Here is a 19,436-nt window from a genome sequence, read left to right on the forward strand (position 1 = left end):
TCAGGTTAAGACGAAAATACCACTGCATATTCAACTTTACCAGTAGATCGCTTCTTTTTTTGTCATTTTCTCAAAAGCTTTTACCGCCATCAGCTTTTGTTTGTAGTTTTTTGCAGGTGTGAGTGGCCCCTCCCTTTTCCTCGTGCATTCCTTTGAATCCCAGTGGTGTACACACCGTAGCATACTAACCGTTTTGAGTGTACTAACTTTCCCGGCGTCAACACACCACAGTACATACAGTACTCAAACCCTGCATACATGTTGTATGTACTGCCTGGGGTTGCATTAGCTGAATGGCATCTGCAGCTAACGCCTGAAAATCAGAGTCGATATAACATGGCACTTCTCACTATTACACTGCTCCTCAGCACCTGTCAATCATCACTGCTTTAGGTTTTATGGATATAAGTATTTAATCATGTATGTGTTTATCAAGGTTGGATAAATTCTCCTAGCAGAATCCTCATCAGATAATTCAAGAGTTCGCTCAAACATAGCACTTATCGACAGAATTGTGCTATTAATGGTCAGTTCTTGGACGTCAGTGACTCAAACAGAAGCGTAGCTGTCAGTAATACAATTGCTAAATATAGGTTGGTTAGTAAAACATCTTCTGGACTCTCTAATCTATGTCCAAGTAAAGGCATAATTGGATTACTCTTCCTTGCAATACAATATATCACTCATTTCTACATAATAAGAGTTGGAATAAAACCTGCTAACATAACGATTAACCATAGAAGCATATAAGATTATAAAATCACACACATTTATTCCACACTATTGTATTGATGTGGTTCTTGTTCCCCAGTGAGAGTGAAAAGGAAGCGATAATGGAGATGATGCAGGACTGTAGATCAGGCTGTCTTACGGGAGCTGAGTGGATCGGAGCAGACCTGCCGAGGCTGCTTCATGACGCTGTGCAGAGCGTGGGAGAACAGAGCAGCCCTAGAGTGATAATTAGTCTGGTCTCTCGTTGGGCAGCCCATTCGCACAACAGCATTGCCGTCTTCTTTTTTTAACTTTGTTCCTCTATTGTTTTTCCCTCAGTCCCAACTTGGCTGCCTACCACTTCTCTAGCGCCTCTCTCTGTCTTAATTAGCCTCAATTCACTAGCCTTCACTTTGATTGGATTCAATTTTGATTCAACTGAGTTCAAATCAAGGTTTAGCAGAGACAGCACCATTTGCTTCACGATGCTTGAAAAAATAACAGAAGAGAAAGTTTTACGTCTCTCATCCCCGATATTCTCTTTTGAGCAGCCGTGATGAGCCGCAGGGGAACTGAATAATTCACAACTGCAGCAGCACAACTCAGGAAGACAGAAAACAGTGGGCTAGTTTGTTTCTGAAAATGCACATCTCAAGTACCTGTGCATCTGTTCACTGTCACTGCTGGGCCGACTGGGGATACTACTGTAGTGTTAGCATTGCAGCCAGCGTGTCGTCCAGCAGGCTGAAGGATGGGCCTCCATTTGCAGGAGGATACAGTGCAGGCCTGCTACACAGTAAAGAATCTACATGATGTTGTATTACTATAGCCCTGATTGAAATAAGAACATAAACCAAATCAAGTCATGTTATTGTCCTGATTTTGGGGCGTTGAAAGGCTTAGAGGACCTTTGAAAAATATTTGCGATATAAAACAAAAATGCTTTTATTTTGTGGAAATAAATCCCAGGACGTAAATAATATCTCCTGACAAAATAATGAAAAGCAATCTCACATAAAAAGGCATTATTTTGGGGGATAACTGCGAAAAGCAAATGTATTACTCTGTGTTTGGACTTGTGACGCGAGGTACTTCTGATGCTCTGATGTCACAATGATCTCACATGCACAGGAACAACAAGTCAGCCTGTGTCCGAGATCACAATACAAGCTGACTCAGGCAATACGAGTCACAAGCACGAGATAATAAGTCAGTTGATCGGACTTTACACAGAGTGACAAAAGAAGCAAAGCACGCCTAATCTGAACTGCGTACTGACAGTTCAGGTCATTTTAAAGGGGCCCTATTATCAAAACTCCCAAAAAGCATAAAAGGGTCCCTTTAATGAGTTTAATTTCTACTGCACCTTCTTTATAAATCAAAGATAACAAAGCCTCCTAGGATCATGGTAAAGATGGCTGGTACCAGAGTGAACCTGTGATATCATCAACGTTGATAAGCATGTGTCCATATGCGGCAGCACAAACTAAAGCTGTTCAAATGGAATAGTATGTCGGAGTTAGCTGAAGGATAACACAACCAGCTGTAGCTGTAATTCCTCCACCTGTGCAGCCACGTCTAAGTCCAATACTGAAGTGAACCTGCGTCTCCCCTGACGTGTTTTACTCTCTAATCCATACGTGGGGACATTACAATCCAGCGGTAAGAGCAGACTGATCACAGTCCTCCTGAAAGACGGTTGATAGCACTCACCGCTGTACGTGACGATCCGGATGGTGGAGTCGCCCTCTCCGAATCGTGTGATGGGGGTCAGCCGCACCTCGTAGGATTCAGGCTTTATGAGCTCTGTCAGGTTGTGTGTCATCAGCTCTCCTTTGTTGATCGCTCCGTCCACAGGAATCTCCTGCTCCCACCAGCGCTGCAGGCCCATCTGCATCGAAAGAGATGATTACAATCAATAGACACTAAGAAGTACAAGTACACATACAGAAACCAACCACATCGTGCTACTCAAGTAGTCGTCAGTATTGGGTTTGTAGCTATCAGAATTTAAAATATTTGAATTACATTTGAATTTAAGTAGTGCACTGTTCGTACACTTATATTATGTTGTATACCTTTTGATTTGTTGCATAAACTAACAGAATTTGATCAGATGGTCTATTGTTAACGTGCTCCTATATTTTAATACAGATGTATAAAATGCTCCTTATTCGTATAGCAACATCTTTTACCACAGCGACCTGAGCGCACAATGTTACGTTAGATCCTCATCTTGTGCTACATTTGCAACTGAAATCAACAGATCCTTGTGCATTTGTTTTCCTTCTGAACCAAACTCACAGTAAGGCAAAGGTATAACCCCCACCTAGAAATCAATCAAGAACATGTTTGAACGGTATTGTCCTTGATGGTCAGTTTTAATCTGCCACTTTTAGGGACTTTAGGTTTTAGACTAGAAAAGCTAATTTCATTGATTAAGCCAGTCTAAGGCTCTTGGCTAATTCTCTTGATTTGAGTTGCTTAGATGAGTCCCTCTTTTCATGGTTCGAAGGTCCGGGACTGGCCTCAAGTTAATTACAGACCTCTCAGCAAAAGGTAGTCAGTGTTGGGTTTGGACCCCAGAGCGCATGTTGGCAAACAGCACTTCCACAGTCAGTGTAGTTGGTCACCCTTGAATAATGAAGTTGTACTACAAAGATCACCTTTGTAGAGTTAGAGGATCTCATACCAACCAGAGCTTGCAGAGGTATGGTACAGTATGGAGGATTAGGAATACATTACCTTTGATATTTGAAATATATGAAACCACAGCAAATTAAAAGCAGCTATAATCAGTATTCATCAGACATTTTCACATCTAAACAAATTGGAATGCATACAGTCAAGGCTTTTATGTAGTATCACCACAAAAGTAGAGCATGTCAATTCAAAGCGTTTGCTCCTGGGAGCGATTTGCATACATGACCGCAGCAAATATACATTCCCCTCACCATCAGTGGTGGATGCACCCTCTCATCTGCCAATTAACCCTATCTATAGGCATTTGAATGATACGCTGCCAACATTAAATGCTATACAACAAAAAACATCTTCTTTTTTCACGGTAAATTGTTGACAGCTAGCTGCTCATTAGCAATATTTACTCTCGAAGCAGCTCCTAGCCTCTGAATTCAAAGACGGTTATTAACAAGCAGAAGAAACATTCCCATACTTGGAGAGAGAGAAATCCGGTTTCATTTTTCCTATTAAAAAACCCCATCTCAGTGTTGATCATACGGGCGCTGTGCGAGTACAGTAAGGACAACACCTTTGTGCTCTGTACACCTCATTCTTTTAAAGTTGCTCTTTAATCATTCGACAATGTTTTGTAGCAGGACCTTGAACTGAAAGGAATTGTATATCTCGTTCTTTTTGCACACAAACTGTCTGTCTGTGACTAAGCTAAGGTATCACACAAGAGATTAGCTTCTGATACAAAACAGCTGCTCCAAGAAAACAAAAGGGGGGCTTGCTGCTGGGGGGCAATGAGAAGAAAAGTAGGGTAAATGTTATCCTTGAGATCGGTTTAAGGGGAAGAGCCGCACAAAGACAAGTTACAGCTTCTGCATCACAATTAGTGACTTTACATGCCCTTCTCAGTCAGAGGAAAAGACGGAGTGTGTAACCAGCGGAGAGAGACAGACAGAGAGAATGGAAGTGTGATAGCACGCTCGGTAGGTTTGTGTGTGAGAAAAATACCAATTAAGTACTAAGAGCCGGGATGATCCACAAATTACGGGGTGCAAGTTTATACCACCATTACTTTGCAGGTAAACAGGTTTCTTTGTGGCACTAGTAATTGCAGATGGAGCGCTTGCCTCTACCTTTCCTTTGAACATTTGAGCACATAAGGCATTACAGCAGCCAATTGCCACAAATTACACACTGTTGGATAGTGTGTGTTCGAACACTCTAAAAAGAGGCTGTGACATTTCAAACACATTTGATATTGGAATTTAAAAATGAAAACAATCAATAAAAAAAAGTACACACATCACCCTGTTCTTTTCGCATTTGGCAGTCTCTGTAATTTCTATAGATTGGTGTTGAGGGGGAGTAGAGGAAAAAGAGAAGGTGTACTTAACACTGTCCACATTCGAAAGATAAGGAAGTAATGATACAACTAACAAAGTCCAAAGTGATGTCTTTAAAAACAAAAAAACAAAGATATTGAGCTTATTATGATACAGAGAAACCTAGGAAATCTCAGTTTTGAGGAGGATGACACTGCAATTTCTGATATTTTTGATATTACTAAATTACTGTAAAGATGAATGGATTATTCTTCAGTCAATCGACTCATTGAGAATTAGATTTATCTTTGAATCTCTAATAAAAAACACAAAGCACTAATACACCATGCATTATAAGTTAGATGCTTATGCAAACATTAAGTCAACACATTAGGATACATCAATCTGCGCCCACTCACAGTTTACGGTTATCTCCACTGAAAAGCAGACACAAATACATGAAATCTCACCGCCATGCATGTCAACACAGACTAATGCAAAAGCAATATTTGAACCGATCAGTTAACTTAAAGGGGGCATCCCCTCTCTATTGTCTTATTTTTACTTTGTGGAGCCAAAGAGCTCTACAAAACTCAATCTCACATATAACCTAATTCTCATGCTTTCACAAGTAACCCTATTCAACATAATAAAATCCAGTTAAGTCCCACTTATGGAGCATAACGTAAGTTCAGGCGGAGCAGCACATGTATTAGCTGATTGGTTTCAGCTGCACGATTCACCATTTTCTCTGTCTGTCACTGCCATTGTCCCTTTGTGATCAGCTCCTATCCAGCGATATAAAACCGCAGATGTTTGAATGGTTCATATGCTTATTATACTGTATGCTCATTATGTCTAATGCCTGCAGCTAAAACATGAATACAAAAATGAAGCAATGATACAATTTGAAACTAGTTTGATTTTGTTTAAGTTAAGTTGCTTTACCAAATTCATAAAATAGCCTTGTTTTGTTGTAATAGAAAACAACTGTATGGGTCTCATTAAAAATACATATTTATTTTCAAATGGATTTGATGGCAGGTTGTATTGGGAGCGCCCCGTCACTTTACTCGCAGAATAACAATGTCTCGGGGTTTGTATCTGAGCTCATTAGTGTTCCCAAATCCCCCCCATCACAGCGCCTGCTTGAGCTTAGGTGCTGGTGTAATGCTGCGAGTATAAATAAGAGTATGGAACTATATGTGCTGTAAAACAGTTTTGGAGGCTTGTGTCAGGTTTAAAAACATTTAATTGGGAAAACTGTCTGTGTGTGCCGGAGCTCAAGGCAAATGGAGGCCCTTAAATGCTAGTATTGGAAAACACTGCAAACAACAAAAAGCTATTTTTTCTCGTATCAAAACGCAGATGTATTTAAATGCTCAGATGAAATCAATCTTGAAACCTTCATTGAGAAACAACATTTAACTTCTGAGACATTTTGAATCACACACATGCTTCTTGGTTTATGGATTTTGCACCTTTGTTTTGATTGCCATTAATGTTCACTGAGTCTCTGCGTCTGCGCTCGATTAAGGATTCTGTTTACATCTCATTACCTTTCATTTTTCAAATGTTGCCGACAGAGGCAGAGTGCCGAATTGATTTCATTTCACAGGGTTTTCAAAGCAACTTTTAAGACAACAGCAAGACTGATCACAGCGACATCAGGTGTCAAAAGTCGCACAGAAAGTGCAATCAAAGTGACTGTTCTCTTTGACTATGGTGACTGTTTATTGCCGGCATGTACAACATATGACTCCTATTGATCTGCCTAGACTTGACAGATCAATTGAAAACAGACGAAAGAGGAGGAGTAGACGGAAGAGAAGACAGAGACAAGGGAAGTTGATCCAAGGTTGCAATATGTAGCTGCGAAAAAGTTACCTTATAGGGGTTAGAGACAGGAAATGAGGCATCTGGACAGCTAAGAAGGCTTTGAAGAAGCCGGCTGTAGTATCAGAACAAGGCCAGATGTCACACCTTAACATTGCATCCTTGACAGGTGCAGTGATTTGTGTTTTGGTGGAGCGAGAGCTCCATCCCCGTTTCCCCTTCAGCGTCTGTCTCTCAGGAGAGCACTGGACGATAACACAAAGCAATCCATTACAGAGGCATAAGGTCTGCGGGCTCTGTGCATTAATTCAAAAGAGAAAATGATAATAATTCTGCGGGAATGGCAGGGGAGCTGCTGCTGGATCTATAAATAGATCTAAGTGGTGTTGTCCACGTGCCGAAGGTTTCATTACTGCACCACTCGTTCACAGTCACTATCTCTCTGTGTTTATTTATTTACAGCAAGGGCCTCTCCTCCTACTCATTTTCTCCCATCTCATTTCCTCTTCCACTTTTTTTTGCGCCAATTCTTTCTCACCAAAAGGTATTCAAAAGTATATTATCAGTCTAAATCAATACTGAAAGCTGAGACTTAATGCATCACAGAGGTATATTGTGTAAAGCCAATCCCACAAACGAATGCATTTCCCTGAAGGCAGATCATTTCTTTAATCTAAGACGATGGAAGATCGGTTGTTATGCCTCGGAGGAAGGAAATAATGGTCACAATGTACCCTCTCGAGATATCAAGGCAAGAAGGAGGAGAGAAATTAATTTGCCCAAACAATGATTTTCTGCAAACATAGAATGGTGAAGTAATATTTTCTCTTTTTTTGATGAAAGGATAAAGAAAAATGTAAAGATGCAGTATAGATGCAGACTTTACAACCCGGCTGAAAATAAGAAAAAGCAAATATATATTCCTGGCGAGTTCTCAAACAAACTTTTGGCAAGCGCAACCATGGGCACCGCAATGCATAGCATCATTTACCGACCAAACAGACCAAGTGAGAGAGATGACAGGAAAATCATTGCTCTGCGCAAACATAACTGGTTTAAAATGTGTATTCAGGCTTCAATTCCTGAGGGTGTGAAACAAACATGAAATTATATTATTCATTGCAAAAAAAACTGTTAGGGTTTTCTTGCTAATTCCAAAGCAGAACTGATATCATTTTGGTGTAGCAGGATGGGTTACATCTCTTTGATATATGCTCAAACAGGCTGTATACAGGCTGGTGACGGGGGCTTTACTATTAGTTGAGTTAATGGAGCTTTTTTTAATCTCAAACTTTTTGTTTACTGCTGCTGTAAAGAACAATAAAGACAACATGTGCTCCACCCTGCCATGTGCTATGGAGAGGAAGGAGAGGAAGGTACACATTGATTGCCAAAGAGAGAAAATGTAACCATGCCATCCATCAATGCTGCGACCGGCCTGTCATCTGTGGAGTTTACTTGAAAAGCAAAACAGGAGCTATGCTTGCTCTTTCTCTCTGTGGGGTTTCCCTCCACTCCTCTGACTGAGAGCAAAGACACAGAAGCAGTTGGTGGGAAAGCACAGAGCTGGCACAAACGACGGCCCCTGACAGGTTCTTAGTCACTCAGCGCGGTCTACAGTGGCTCATTCACTTCTTAAAAAACTGCACAATAAGACTGTCGATGAATCGATTCATACGATTTGGCGATGTCAAACGGAATACAACGAGCAAGCTGTGCAAACACATCTATCGCACGCTTAAATTGGCAATAAGAAAGCTTTTTACTGCCTCGTGGCGAAAATACACTCTAACTTATCTAAGAAGGGTGGGAAAGAGGCTGACCACTACCGATGACTGAGCGATTATTTTACACGGAGCCGATGTTTCTTGCTTTTAAAAACTCATGTTCTGGCTGTTACGAAAGCTCCCTGAGAACAGATTTCTGTGGGACTGAAAAACACTTTGAACGGCAACAAACAGCATTCAAATCATGCGCACGTAGGTTAAACAGAGACAAAGAAAACAAAGCAGCAGGCAGCAGGGTGAGGTGCTCACATAAACAACTCCAAGTTGACTTCAAGTCAGGGACCCTGGCTCCGATTGGAATACACTTGACCACAGAGTCTAGTTTTTCTTGATAAGTAGGAACACTGTGTTACGTACTCGGGGCCCCGATCCTGTCCACTTGAAAAAGGGGGTCTCCAGTTCATGTGTACTTCCAAATCAATCGTACCTAATATAAAAACACCTTCAGTGATCCTACCTGTCTGATGCCCAGCCTGTAGGCCACGATGCGGTCCACCGCGTTGGGGTTCATCTGGGTCCACTGCAGTTTGAAGCCGTAGACTCTGGGCCGGTTCTGCCACAGCGGGCTGTAGGTGTCGTAGTAGAACTCAGGAGGGTAGGCTTTGCCTGGAGAGAAAGCACATTGATAGTATTGCATTACATCACACATCGCACCTGAACACCATGTGTTGGAATCTAATGGCACTCGTGCCTTCTGCCAATATAGTCAGGACTGTTTTAAAGAGCTATCCAAGCAATAGAAGTAGTATTTGATAAAGTTTGGGATACTTGTGACAGAAATATCCAAATGTAAAATATATCTCTACAGATTCTGACAAGTCTGTTTATAAAAAGCAGTGAAAAAAGGATGAAAGCAAATACTAGACATGAACAGAAAAACGTAACGTGTTAAAGTCGCCATGGGTAGCATTTACACTGGATAGTATGAGTTGCTGGGATTTAACTTAAGTATTGCTTGAAAAACTAAAAAAGCATGTTATGGACATGTTCATTTCTTAATATAGATTGTGAATGAATGACACACATTTTAGGAGTGCTTGAATCACAGCAATCGTACCAATAATGGTGCTGTTACTGTACAGTGATCATAGCCATAAAACAGCAGCAGTTGCATGTTTTACTACATTAAAACTTTCTCTTTAGAGATGAATCATCTTCAAAGCATTAAGATAAGCAGTTGAGGTCAAACTGTCAGATATAACATTGCCTGATGGAGAGATGTCATGTTATATCTGACAGAGTGACTCAAAACAGTGATGCAAATAAAAAGGTTAGTGCAGATATATTGGCACTGCTGGAATGACTCAGCTGAACAGTACTTGTTTTTAGGTTTGTTGCTAGGTTATAATTCTCGGGACCCCCTTGAAAACGAGATGGTGTTTTATCCCAATGAATACATTTCTATATATATATAATAGTTATTATTTATAATATGAGATCTCAATACATTGCGTGCATTTGTATTCATTACAAACACTGTGCAGGCTTGCCATTCTGCACATGTAAACGTTGTATCATTTGTTCACATAGTAACACATCTTTAGAGTGACTTCTTTAAAGAAACGCTGAATTAGCATGACAAAGACTTACAGTATCTCTTATCTTCACTATGTTCAGTTTGTTCTATTCCGATCTGTATGATATTCCTCGTTGCTGCTGTGACCCACATTTCCCTGAAGGATCATTATATCAATGTTCTGTTTCGTGACGCACAGTACTTTTGAATCAAAGCGTGTAACAGATTGTATGTTTCATGAACGTATAGCTACGAGATTCTGATGTATCGATCCAATGCGATAGCCGATTTGACTAAAGTGTAAGATGCTTTAAACTCAAGTTATCTTCTCAGTACAAACACATTTCATTCAGATCCAGACGACCAAAGAGATTGTCAGAACGCTTGAATTACACAGCTTGCTCTGTAGAAATCTGTGAGTTTTTTGTGACGGCGATCGTTGCATGGACTGAACACATCTTTCAAGATGTTGTGCTTTCCGGCCACAGCCTGAGAGCCGATATATCTGACAGCTGAAGTACAGCCGGCACAACAGTGTATTTTAATCAAGATCCAGCAACAAGCTAACAGGATGACCTTCCAGGCAAAGAATAGTAATTCACCTCGACAACACGTTGTTGTGTTTGCCCCTCAGCTGTTTGGGCTTGTTTATTGAAGGATGACAAAACCCAAGGCAGATGATTTTTAATAGCCATGGAGAGGAGGCGCTGGAGCAGCCATTGTTAGCGCAAACAACAACAGGACTGGGATTTGATGTAGGCGTGTGGTTGTGCAGCAAGTAGTTGATGAATGTCAGACAATGGCTAAACCTGTCAAGCTAGTTTATGTCATTGATGGATTGTAACGGCTTTATTTCCTTAAACAGATGAAGTGGTCTCTTGGGTTTCTCCCCACGGGGCTCCTTGGTCTGAGAAACTCCTTGAACCATTTCGTTTTTTTCAATTTTGATCCTTAATGACACTCGAGGGAGTAAATAAATTGTGACTTGGGAGTTTGTAAAGGTCACACGGTGATTGGTTATCATTCTGGTTTCAATAGCCTTAGTACAGTATTACTGTAGGCTAGTGGCTCTTTGTCTTTCATTGTGGAGCCTAAACAGCTTTTACCTTAGAAGTATAGCAAAGACAAAAACAAGGAATGATTTGGTCAAACTGTGAAGTGAAATTAATTAAATTCAAATAGATTCACTGCAGGGGCAAAGACAATTTCCGGTGGAGCTAAACTTTGCTGTTCTGACATGATCATTTGTGCCATGACAAACAAACAAAACTAAATGTCTCGACAGTGCTGATATTTAGGAAACGGAAAGCTAAATAATACAGGAAGCAAAACTAATTGTGGCTTACTAGCTGTGCAGTTGCATCCACTTTTAGGTAACCTGCTCACAGAAGGCTGTTTCCCTGACCGAGAATGTACAGATCATTGAATTATGAGGGTTTTCTTTTCATTCTTGAGCCCTTCTGCCGTTTGTTTTGTTCTTTTGTTTTTGTCAAATGAGTGTATTACACTAAGTCTTATTGTATTTTACACTCATGTAAACATCAGACATCCAGCACCCCCTAAATGCCCGTATTCAATTGAAGGCTTTTATTGTCACGTGTACATAGTTACAGTGTAGATATGTCAATGCAAATCTTAGGTATGCATTGATGCTTTGTTTTATATACCTTGTGTGAATCTCTACTGTCCTGTTTTTCAATCTCTGTTGCTGCTTTAACTCCTCTATTTCTCCACGGGGATAAATAAAGGTCCATCTTATCTTTTCTTACGACAATTTGACTTGAAATAGTCTTGATGGAAGTATAAACGGACCTACCAGAAGGCACGGTTTGCAGTTATCAGACATGCATCCATGGTATAGATGTATCCTTTTAATAAACTCAGCGAAACCTATTTTCTAGTAGGGACCAAGCCGAACACTCACTAAGTCACTTTGTGATATGACGATGCCTGGCTATATCCCATGATTTTCTGTTTCGATTCGATTCCATATTCACCAACCTGCTGCCTAAACACTCACAAACAAAACCATAGAGGATTGAACCACTGCTGTATATATGTTCTAACAAATCCACAATTAACTTCTGTTTGAGTTCAATAGCTACAGTGTGTATCTATTTAAGAATGACCTGGACTGAACAAAACAGATTAGCAGTTTCAGGCTTAGTGTGGTTTGATCAATTCTCCTATTCTTCAGAGAAAATCAGTCCAAATAAACACTGAGGGCATTTTGTTTTGTTATGCATTTCAGAAAAATGAATCAGGCCTTTAAATGGATAAAGCTATTTAAAATACAATATTATAATCTGAGTGAAAGAAACACTCATTTATCAACCTGATGAAAGTTTTTATGTTGAGTTCTGAAATACATCTCACAAAGTTACATTGAACCCGTTGGTTTTCTAACTGAAGATGCTATAAAACAAACTGCCTCCGTGGCTCACTGAAATGCAACTAGAAAGAAAAACATATTTTCTAACAACAAACCCAAGGATAATTACTGTCTGCACTTCACTCTGCAGTGTTTCGCTGTATAGAGCCAGCTGTGTTTACATCGCACTGTACAGTGAACGTTACGTAAGCCAGCCAGGCAGATACTGTCAGTTTTGTGCATGCAGTTTATTCTGTTATAACGAGACCAATGCAAAAACAAGTGGCTATGGTTTGCAGCAGAGCAGAGGCAGCAAGGGTTAATTAAACTGATTGTATGTATTCATGATACTTCTAAAGATTCCCACGCAGCCTCGGCTTTGGGTAAACATTGCTGAAAGGATCACACACTTATATAAGTATTTAGCGTTCTGTAGTAATTTAATCTATTAGATTACAGTTCTTTGCAATCGTCAGAAACTCACAAAGTGAATGACCTCAAATAACAAATATAATGTAATGATGGTCCTCCCTGCTAATAATTTGTTATGTGTCATGAAGCACATTGCCTAAACCACTTACTAGTCTTGAAACAGATAACCCTGGGTGGGAGACATCAAACATAAAATATGGAAGGCTTAATTGATTTTTTTTTTTAAATCCTGTTTATAACCGCAGAACCAATGTAATGATTCATAACAGCTCAGTAAAACCCCTCCGGCAAGAAGTTGACCTTGTTTGCAGACTTCCTTTTCTTTTTTCTAAAGGGTTTATGAACATGCTTTCTTCTTGAGGAAAACAGCGCCATATGCTAAGCTGTGCTATATGGTGCAGGGCTGATGTGTGATGTAGGCTTTTGTGGCAGAAGTGATGCTTGCATATGGATGCACAGCTGGCCGAGATAAACCCAACACCACCGCCTGGATAAGCTAACTGACTTTATGGAAAATACATTAGACATTAAAAGACTCTGTGGTAATTGGCTTCTGGGATGGAGAATGAAATCTCTCTGTGGCTTTGAAAGGGAAAACAATTATATTGAACTTGTAATGAGTCACTTCCACCTCGACTATTCAGCTCACTTCCTCAACTTCCTCGCCTAGTCCACTCGAACAGAAGAAAATCCAGAGAGATTTCTAACGGTTGATTATATTAGCTGGAATTATAATTTGTATTCCATCCTCTGTGGCCAGTTTGAATGCTGTACATTGACAAATGTTGTGATATTGTGTTCTAAAATAATGTAAAGATACAAAAGAAGTACAGGGATCAAATGTAGGTCGGCAAATAAAAGAAGGAAAAAGCACAGAATATTTTGAGTGTGTCCTTCAAGCCTGAGAGACTGATCACAGATAACGTTTTTGATATGCTGCCTTTCTACTCTGCCAGTGTAATGTCAGTCATTACTACGAACAGGTTCCATCAATGTCAGTTTCTCTTTGAGCAGTGTTCAACATCATACATCCTTCACTTTAGGTGCACAGTTCAACTCGGATGAGCAGGATACAGATTATAGAGGAAAACTAGAGTTACTAGAAAACATGTCTGGAAGTGAGAAGTGTTCATTTGAGTTTGAACACTTTTATAAACCCCTGTGACGGAGCAATGTGCCGGTTTGAAGATACAATCGGTTACGTTTTTCTTGCTTGGAGATATCAAAATGATAAAAATAACACATCCACCAAAAAAGAAATACAAGATGCCTATTTAAAACACCTCAAAGAGCCAAACAAACATGCAACAAATGACAGTAACATTACTATTAACAGATGACGGACCAAATAATACTAGATCCAAATAGACTGAATGCAGTGTGGGGGTGTCACACTACAATGAATCCATTTCCTTCTGAAGACATATGCAAATATGTTATTAGGGTAACTTTGGGCACTGTGTTCCACAATGTGTTTCTGTATCATTAGGAACAATGGCAACAATACAGAGGGAAATGGGGACCATACCATCGCATCATTGTGTAGCATCTGAATTCATTTCCTGAAAAAACCCGCAAAAAGCTTTGTTCACTGATTTTCTGAACAATGTCCCTGGGAATTTATTTGTTCTTTTTCTTGTAATTCATGACCGGCTGCCAACAAGAGGAATTAAACGTGGGAGAAATGAAAAGCATTGTTTGCTCTTTCTTTGTGAATTTCTGATTTCCAGGAAAACTGCAGTTTGCATTGTTGACGAGACTGGAGTCTAGCTCTGCAGAATTTCTTTATAGTTCTGTAGCGATTATAGGGATTCAGGTTAGTCCTACTTTGCCAGTACACAATGTGTACATTGTATAATTTAGCTCTGGAGGGAGTTTCTAACGTTTAAAATAACTCCTATAATATTATCTTCACTTTCATTTGAAAACTGTAAAGCAAAGCCTGTGATGCATACTGGAAGTTTGGCAGAAGTGGGCATATAGAAGCTTCTGGTCAAATATGCGATAGAGTTGCATAATGGGATCTGTATGGGCCAGGGCGTTCAGTACTGTAGCTCAGGCTCTGGGCTGAAAGATGGAATAACTTAGCCTCTGCTGCTTTAATGTACACCATTTTTTTTTAAAACCTCACTTATTTGAGTCCATAAACTTTATGAAGTGCAATAATAAATTGAGGCAATACATCTTTAAATTCAATATCTGTGTATTCTGTGACCTGTGATTCATCCCATCACTGCTTCATCAGTACACATTTGCAGCCTGAGGACAGGATGTGAAGTAAATGCAGACTAGTGCATCAATCATCCAGAATGCAGCGTGGAGTTTCAAAGACAGTTTCTTTCCTTTACGTCCCAACTCTAACTCTTTAGAAGAGCATGATTTCAGCTTTTGCTAAACAGTCAGGGTTCCCCAGAGAGGGAGGCTGAGCCAAAGCTCAGTGGTGCACATTACATCCCTCTCAGGGGTCTCTCCCCTGGCACCATTTAATGTCCAACTTGGCTATTACAGCCGACTCGCTGTTTCCACAGATGTCCTGATGGCCTGGCACATGGGCATCCATGCACATGCACACACTCTCCCCTGGCACAGCACACTTTGTGAGGCGACAACATTTATATAAGCACAATAAAAGACTAATGCATGAATTGGGAGATTTTGCATGTGTCCGTCAACATGGTAACATGTATGTTTTTCTGCATAGTAAGTTGACTGGACCTGTGTGTTTAATGGAGCAACTGCAGCCTCAGGCCACTGACTGATGTGTGTATTACACATCAACACAGTACAAGAGGAAGTCAGGCGTGGGGGGGGGGGGGGGGTATCCACTGAGGGCTACCTGTCTTCTCTCTGTTAAGTGAGCAGCCCAAGACACCACCTAACTGCATGAGCCATAACAAATATTTAATGAGCTTCATCTTGAAGTGGACTCACAAGTCAGGTGTTGATATCCTCTCCAGTAGTTATTTCAGTCAAACTGCAGAGTAATGTTGATCTCATACTGAGGCTGGTGAGTTACACAATAAAATAAAACATAGACATCTTAAAGAATAGGAACTGGAGTTAAGGGAAAAGGGCAGGCCAGATTTCATGGATGATGGGAGGAACAAAAGTGGATTTTCTGCACCATGCTCCTTCACTCAGGGGGTTACTAAAAGAGCCTCCATACCTTTGGCAACCACTGAGTCCAGATGGTGGGAATCTGGAGCATTGGGCGGGAGGAATGGAGTGATGAAGGGAGAGAGAAGGTAGGAGGGATGGAGGATGAAAGGGAGGGAAGGGGAGTGGAGGTGGGAGGAGGGAGGGGGCATGAGCAATAGCACGTAAAACTCCAAAACAAATGACTGGAGGGGACTATCTGCTCCTGTCTCTCTGCTCTACCTGTTCCACCATGGCGGACTGATTTATGAAGTGCACAGGGGGGGTTGTCCATCTTACACTCTAGGCAAGCTGAGGAAAAGGAGGAGGAGGGAAAGATGTTTGAAATGAGGGATAAGAAAAACGGGGAAAAGCAAACCGGGACAAAGAGAGGAGAACAGAAAGAGATGAGATGGAAAAATGGAGGGTACGCTTAGATTCAGAAATACAATAGCCGCGTTCACACTGCGGTACTTTTCCCACAAAGGTTCATGCGAACTTAGTTCATGCGAACTCTTTAGTTCGCATGAACTAAGTACAGATCGCGTTCACACCAGAAAAAGTCCCTGGGGGTGGATTAGGCAAATGAAGCCGCTGACGTCACTTCTTCTTCTTCTGCTTTGGGTTTACTGGCAGGCCGCAACCCACTTCACGGCGTATACTGCCGCCTAAAGTCCCCGGCCGGAAGTCCCCGGAGTTGGGGACTGGCTTCAGTAGAAGCTGCTGGGAGTCCCAGCAGCTTCTACTGAAGCCTTCCGAGTAAATCGCCAGAACGCCGACACCTCCTCATCTCCACCGCTCCCATGTTTTATTTTGTGTTGCCATAAGTTAGTCTCTCTGCGTTTCTGCGCTGGGCTAATGCTAATGCTAATGCGAGGATAATAAAATGGCGGCTTCACAAAACTTTTTGGGAGTTTTACGGGGCGTGGTTTGCAATCCGTCCAGCCAATCAGAAATATAGCTCTTTTCTCAAAAAAGAGCCGCTCGAAAGTCCCTGCTTTCTAGCAGGGACTTTCGAGGGGGTAAAAAGGTTCGCATGAACTACTTTTAGTACCGGCTCTTTTTGGTGTGAACGCGATCATGAACTAAGTTCGCATGAACCTTTGTGGGAAAAGTACCGCAGTGTGAACGCGGCTATTGAGAGAAACAGACAGCATCAAAGAAGAGAGGAACCTAAGTGGCAGAGGATCAGAGTGACAGATACTCCTCCTGTGACCCTGTAGCTCCTGTCTCTAATGGGAGGTCTGGGAGATTGAAACCTTGGCCTGCTGCGGTAACTCAACATGACCAAACTAATTCAGTCCTGTCATAACAACAGGACAAGGAGATGGACACATTCTGTTCCCGATGAAAACAAGAACCATCTAAAATGAAAGGCGATGAAGGGCGTAAGTGTGTATTATCTGAAAGAACAGGTATGAGACGGAGAAAAGAGCAGACGTGATTGACGTATCCCATTCAGATTGACTATCTTTGTTTCCTTTCTTTCACTCTTCTTTCAAATTAATTGTCTATCACACACAGAGCCTGACAAGAACCGTTATATGTTTGAGGAAGCAATTTCAGCTGTCCAAAAAGTTTTGGTGAACATTCAAATGACCAGCTGGAGTGCATACTGAAGGAGTTTTTGAATTATGGTAATTGTATGATATAAAACTTTGAACAATTTGACGGCAACTTTGCAATCATGGCCTCTTATCTGTAACTAAGCACAGCAGATGTGAAACTCGTGCATGGGGCTGTACGCAGGCTTTTAGGAGACATTTTAGGAGTTTTGAGTGTGGTGGACAAAACACAAGTGCAAGGAATGGATTTACCAGTTGTGGGCTCTAATATGAGGTGTGCATATTAGCATACAGGTTAGCTAAGCTAACTTCCCACAGAAATAACTCAGTGTTACATTCAAGGCGAGGAAATGTTACATAATACTTGTTGTAGGGTTAAAAGTTACTTGAACAAATTCACAATAGCACATCTGCTGTGCAAAAGCCTACTGGATGCTACTATCAGAGTTTAAGCTAACAATAGTGTGTCTTTACTTATTTTCTGCAGCATCCTCTTCCAAACTAATTATCGGAGACAGCGTTACTTTCACCAAAAACATTGGTTAGTCCTCATCCTAAAAGCTTTTTCTCTGTACCCTTAAATATGAACAATCAAGCTATGTCTGGCTTTTCAAAGTAGGAAAGGTAAGAAGCCAAGCGGGTTACGTCAGTATGAAATTGTAGACCACAGAAGATCTGTTCAATATTTAAAAAAACATCTAAGTAGATAATCAACTCATGAGGACACGCACCTCTAATTTCAGTATGTGAGAATGATAGCCTTTTTACAAGGTTCTTATTTAAAAAGCAGTAGAAAAAATGAATAGTCAACCAAAGACAGTGTTTTCAACTCATAGTGTTAGCTCAATTGACTAGCTAGCTCCAGCTGATACAATCTGCTATATTCAGGCAGAAAAGTCTTCAATAACCGACAAGAATTGAGAAGCAGCTTTTGTCTAAAATCAAGGGCTAATTGTTCAAGCAGGGTTCAACGGTAACTTTTAAAAGTGGTTGCCAGGCTGGCAACCAGGCATCAGCTTTTGGTTGCCAAAACTGAAAATACGGTTGCCATTTTTAGTCACCTTATATTTTAAATAATTAAGATACTATACAGTTATACATAGGGTTGGGAACCGAAACTCGGTTCCAGATGAGAACCGATAAGAAAATGCCGGGTACCGGGTAGGGCTGCATGATTTTGGGAAAAAATCTAATTGCGATTTTTCTGACAAATATTGCGATTGCGATTCGAATTGCGATATTTGTTTTTAAGCGACCCAACGGAAGTTTATTGTAAAATGCGGCCATAACTCCGGCTAGGAAGGTCGTATCAACGTACTCCCGTCTCTAGCACCCCCGCAGCCCGAGCTATGAGTGAAAAAACTAAAAACGTACATGAAACTTCCATTGGGTTGCTTTAAAGTCAAGCTTCAGTTTAATATTCACCCTGTAATAGAAACATGTGATGGAGCATCTCTAACCTGACCTGACACACAAGAAAAAAAAAAAATTGTAAAAAAAATAAAGGAAAAAAAAGTTAAAAAAAATATATAAAGGAAAAAAAAATCGCATCATTTCAAATCGCGATTTCGATTTAAAATCGATTAATCGTTCAGCCCTAGTACCGGGTACCCGTACAAAATACACCTTTTCGGTTCTGCTTAACGGTTCCTAAACGCGGTAGACCCTGTATTCCAGCGGGTCCATCTGTACCACGGCGCCGCGGTGACCCGGTGGAATACAGGGCTGACCTGGAGAATCATAGAACGGCCGGTCGTCAGCGGGCCATTGACGGCCGGCTCGGTACGCGGACGGCCGGCAGAGCCCTTATTTTTTTTAAACGGCATCATGTAAGTTGCGCTGACAGGCGACAGAGGTCCACAATTGCCCTGCAGCGAGGCTCCCCCCGCCCTCCCGTAGACAGTTCACGAGCTCAGTCACTTCATAACACCAAAGATGGGTCGCGGTAAACGCTCTGAAGTGAGGCTCGACTACACTAAAAAAGAAAAGGCACAGTGTTAATAGCTGGCCACAGGCATAGCTCAGTTAAAATAAAGCACAGCTATTGTGCAATACATTTGTATTGCA

General features: G+C 41.0%; 1 protein-coding gene across 2 annotated transcripts in view; it reads right to left on the reverse strand.

Moving 5' to 3' along the window:
* The window catches only part of mdga2a (MAM domain containing glycosylphosphatidylinositol anchor 2a), a 198,938-nt gene that overhangs the window by 27,560 nt on the left and 151,942 nt on the right, over positions 1-19,436 (reverse strand). For both annotated transcript variants that reach the window (XM_034075704.2, XM_034075703.2), the window contains exons 11-12: positions 8,808-8,956; positions 2,425-2,602 (exon numbers count right to left, since the gene is read on the reverse strand). In XM_034075704.2, the coding sequence (XP_033931595.1) occupies positions 2,425-2,602; positions 8,808-8,956 (327 nt within the window). The remainder of the gene's footprint in view (positions 1-2,424; positions 2,603-8,807; positions 8,957-19,436) is intronic.

Source organism: Pseudochaenichthys georgianus, chromosome 24, assembly GCF_902827115.2.
Source record: "Pseudochaenichthys georgianus chromosome 24, fPseGeo1.2, whole genome shotgun sequence".
Classification (NCBI taxonomy): Eukaryota; Metazoa; Chordata; class Actinopteri; order Perciformes; family Channichthyidae; genus Pseudochaenichthys; species Pseudochaenichthys georgianus.